The sequence below is a fragment of the Sander vitreus genome, chromosome 17, assembly GCF_031162955.1.
Source record: "Sander vitreus isolate 19-12246 chromosome 17, sanVit1, whole genome shotgun sequence".
NCBI classification, from domain to species: domain Eukaryota; kingdom Metazoa; phylum Chordata; class Actinopteri; order Perciformes; family Percidae; genus Sander; species Sander vitreus.
The window spans coordinates 16,223,397-16,227,713 of record NC_135871.1 but is presented as its reverse complement, the minus strand read 5'-3'; the positions used below and the strand labels follow the sequence as shown (position 1 = coordinate 16,227,713).

Sequence of the window (4,317 nt, the reverse complement as noted above, 5' to 3'; positions counted from 1 at the left end):
ATTAGGCCAGATTCATTATGGGCTATACCTTATGCTTAGAAATGTGTTTCCCTTTATTTTTTGTCGCACATCATTACATCCATTTTGAACCACAATATGCCGCATTACGCACAGTCTTTGCTAATCGGCGACATTCAACCCGACAATCAAATATCCAACAGCAGGTTTAATACGTTTTCTAAACATTGTGGCTCAGAGAAAAATGCGCAAACTGGTTTGTATCTCAGTCAACGGGTTAGGGTTTCCACACAGGCCTGCCTTGAGTTACAGCCAACTGGCCAACACTTTCTGTTACAGAGTTTCAAGAGTGTGCTTTCGTTGCATTAGTTGATCAGGTTTACATGCTTGAGTCCATTCAACCATCCCAGATAAGTCTCTCCTAGCTGTGATTGGGCGTAAAGTCTGCGCTACCATGCCCTGATGCCCTGCAGAGTTCCCTGGCAGGGTGTGACGACTGGTCCTTGGGACGCCTGGCTTTGCGTCTGTGCACCGAGGTTTCCCAAATTCATGTTCATAAAAGCATTTGCAGTGGTGTTGCTGGGCGGCAGAGCAGGCAAACTAGAATAAGTACAGGAGTACGTGTTAGTATACACCGAGTTGTTGTAGCTGTAGGCTGGATAGCCATTGTAGCTGTACGGGTTTGGCGCTCCGACTGTGTAAGAAGTGTTATAGTTCTGGGATCCAGTCAGACAAGGCCTCCCGTCCCGTACCAGCACCGGCACAGCCACCCTCCTGGGCGGCGGTGGGTGGTGGTGGTGCTGACCTGCCATCTCTAGAGTCTTGTCCTGCCGCTGTCTCTTGCATTTGTACCTCCTGTTCTGGAACCAGATCTTGACCTGGGTGGAGGTAAGTTTCAGGGAGCTGGCCAGGTGCTCTCTCTCCGGGGCGGACAGGTAGCGCTGATGCTTGAATCGCCGCTCCAGCTCAAACACCTGAGCCTGGGAGAAGAGGACGCGGGGTTTCCTCCTGCTCCTCTGCTGCTTGGTGGCAGGCTTCTCCGAGTCTGGATCCTCAGAATCACCCCGCAACGCACCGCAGCTCTCTGCGTGGAAAATAAACGTTTAAATGCACATCAAAGCTAAAAAAGAGACGTATTAATTATGCAGTATTTAGACATATTTATCCAACACACACTGATACACATGAATCCATTCATTTTTAAATCTTAACAGATTTGTTGTGGATTTAAAAATGTATTAACTATATTTTGCATTATTTCCGCAAAATATTCACCTTTATTACAAATATTAATGAAATGTGTATTTTTCAAAAACAAAATACTAATAAAGTCTCTAGGTCTACTGGATTGGAAATTACTTTATGAGCCTTTTGCAAGTATACTAGGAAATAAATCAACAGTTAGTTTCAAACAGATCTTAATGAAAGAGTGAGAAATATTTGTCAATTCATCCGTGAATTTGAACTAATATTTAGATCTGGGAAATTAAAGTTGAAGGTAAATATTTTATTATATTGCTACTAATTTCTGTGACGATTAATGCACATAAGGCAACATATAAGAAAGTTTTGTTTATGGTTTGTCATATGAATTTATTTATAAGAATTGTTAAAAATACAAATGTAAACACTTAATTGCAGCTTAGTCGCTGTGTATAAAACTTGCAGCGAACAATGGGCGTTCATCGTGAAAGGTGGCACTTACTATGTTTAGTAGGCTATATCTATAATATAAAAAAATAAATAAGCAATTCAATTCAATGCCTACATGTTTTTGAATGTAATATTAGTAAAACTCACACCAGTGCAGCATTGATTACCTATTCCCTCTGTGTCATTGATACATGAATCAACAAATAACTTGTCTGTTCCCAGTAGTTATTTCTCCAGCAAAATCTAAAGTCAGTTTAGAAAATTAGATGCAACCTAATGGTTGTTTTTCAGAATAGGCAAATATTTAACTTTGATGAACTTTTGATTCTGATTGACTCCTCTGTCTGTCATCTCTGCCCATGCTATTATTTATACAGTTACCAATAACAACGACAGCCATCATCATCATCGTCATCATCATCCTCACTCAGTTTTGGATGAACATATTTATTATTAGAATGTGTACTCACTGCTATCTTGGTCCTCTTGCTCGGTCTCCCGCCGGAGGTCTGCAGCGTGGTTCTGCGCCGGGTTGCCGAACATCTCCCCTGACATCCCGGACTCCGCCAGCCGGTCCTGTACAGTCAGCGTGTTGAGGTACGACATCCTCTCCTCGCCCTCCGAGAGGCCGGAGCTTACGGGACTCGGACTGTCCCTACCGGCCAACATGCAGGAGGGCGGCGAATGAGAGCGGAACGGTTTATTTGGGAAAGCTCCCGGCTGTGACAGCGCGCCGGAGAGACCGAAGCAGGAGATAAACTGGAGCTGGTGCTGCTGAGATTGTTGCTGCAACTCTAACTTCAGAATGTCTTTCACAGAGAAAGGCGTGGTGGAAGAAGTTATGAGCGGGCTGGGGAGCATTATTACCACCAACAGAGAGATGACAGAAAGCAAATAGTCAACAGGCCCAAAATTGGACCAATTTGTCTCCGGACGACGCGTAAAAGTAAAACCGTGCGTAAGCGTGAATAATGGACGCAAACTGCTTGTTTTTCATGCAGCTGGAAGAGGACTGGTTTTCTTTCAGCCGTGACATCCCTCTCCCTTGGCTGTGTGTCTATGGCTGGAGGGCTGACAGAGAAAGAGAGAGGACGATCCTGTTTGGTTGGCTGAATTCAGTTATCTAGAGAAAGAGCTGGGTCAGCCAAGATGCTGTCTTCTCCCTTTCAGTGACGTCCTGAAGCGGGGGAGGGACTGATAGAGTCAGCCTCTCTCTCCCTCTCTCTCTCTCTCTCTCTCTCTCTCTCTCTCTCTCTCTCTCTCTCTCTCTCTCTCTCTCTCTCTCTCTCTCTCTCTCTCTCTCTCTCTCTCTCTCCCGCTGTCGTTGTGTGTCAGGAAGACTAATTTTTGAAATAATATTAACACTATCGACTCCCCTCAGACTGTTAAAGGTAATAAAGGTAAGGAAGCGTTTAGTACAGTTTTTTTTTGTTTTCCCAAAAGAAAACAGTCAAACCGAAAAGGCAGCACAATTAAACGCCTTTTAATTTTGTATCATCAAAACAGTTTAAACAGCTAAATCCGTCATTTGGTTGGTAATTGGTTGAGTTTAAATACTGTAACTCGAATAGCATTATTATCTTCTTGTCTCTGAATGGTCCCACGACATCACAGTTCTTCCCATCATCACTACGGTGCTTTTAAGATTAGACCTATCTTCGTTTCCTGTCTCGGCAATCCGTGGATAAGATACTATGCCGCAACTGTGGGAAATGGGATGAAATTGGCAACCCAAGGAGATATGAAGAATATAAATGTAGTGCTTTATTTATGTCTCATAATTTGAGAAAGTTGTAGGATTCTTTTCCAACAACATTTGGCCACGACGATGCATTCCCTTGACATTAGGTCAGTATTTCTGGAAAAAAGCCCTGGGTAAAATGTTAAGACAGTTTTCTCAGTTGATATAATTCGTTTCATGTGCAGCAAGCAAGGAGATACACATAAAGACACGCTTTAATGTCGCTAATAATAATAAAAATAATTTTAATTCAATAGATTTTTTTTATTATGTCTTTAAATAAGAATAGCCAAATCATATTAATAATATTAACATCAATAATGCTTCCTGCTTAAAAAAACGTTATACATTTAGTTTAGGCATAAACTGTTCTTTACTTTGGGCGTGTGAGTATAGTCACAGATTCATGTTAGCAGACTCCCATTATTCCCAACAAGTTTTGTCTTATTTATATTGTGTGTTTTTAAATATGTTAAATATAGGCTATCTTAAATTGTAGGCCTTCCTGTGTGCGAAAGGGCAAACACGTTGTAACGGGACACCTCCCCCTAGTCGCCTATTGCCAAGTGCAGGCGCCAGGGTCTGAAGGCCCATTGCTTCCAAACCGTGTGGAAAGAAAAGGAGGGCATGTCGACATAATCTCATCCGCTCACCATCAACAAGACTGTTTAGATTAGGGCAGCGTCTTCCCCTCTTCTGGAGATCTATGTCTTTAAAATGTTCCGTTTAAGTGGAGAATCAGGGTAGGGAATTAGCTCTGCGGAGAAAATAGGCATTAGTGTATACAAGACTTTAGCTATTCCAAATGTGCTCCCGCAGGGGAAAAAAAAGTAAAGGAACTTTTGAATGGTCAGTTTGCGCCTCGGGAAACTGCTGAAACAGCTCATATAGTCTTTCTCAAGATTTATTTAAGGATAAATAAAATATATGCTAGTTGTCACAATGTCAAAAGGGGATTTTGCGCG

At 42.3% G+C, this 4,317-nt stretch overlaps 1 protein-coding gene across 1 annotated transcript; it reads right to left on the bottom strand.

The window, feature by feature from the left end:
• Positions 1–228: 228 nt before the first annotated feature.
• nkx2.3 (NK2 homeobox 3) lies at positions 229–2,472 on the bottom strand. Its single transcript, XM_078273406.1, has 2 exons — positions 2,082–2,472; positions 229–1,042 (listed from the first exon to the last, which is right to left on the bottom strand). Exons 1-2 carry the CDS (start codon positions 2,470–2,472, stop codon positions 408–410), a joined length of 1,026 nt encoding a protein of 341 aa, XP_078129532.1. The 3' UTR covers positions 229–407.
• Positions 2,473–4,317: the final 1,845 nt, after the last annotated feature.

Excerpts from the sequence above, each read along its gene's own strand:
- nkx2.3 (XM_078273406.1), bottom strand. The coding sequence starts at position 2,472 with ATGCTCCCCAGCCCGCTCATAACTTCTTCCACCACGCCTTTCTCTGTG. Across the intron at positions 1,043-2,081 it reads GCAAGAGGACCAAGATAGCA|AGAGCTGCGGTGCGTTGCGG; the intron begins GTGAGTACACAT and ends TTTTCCACGCAG.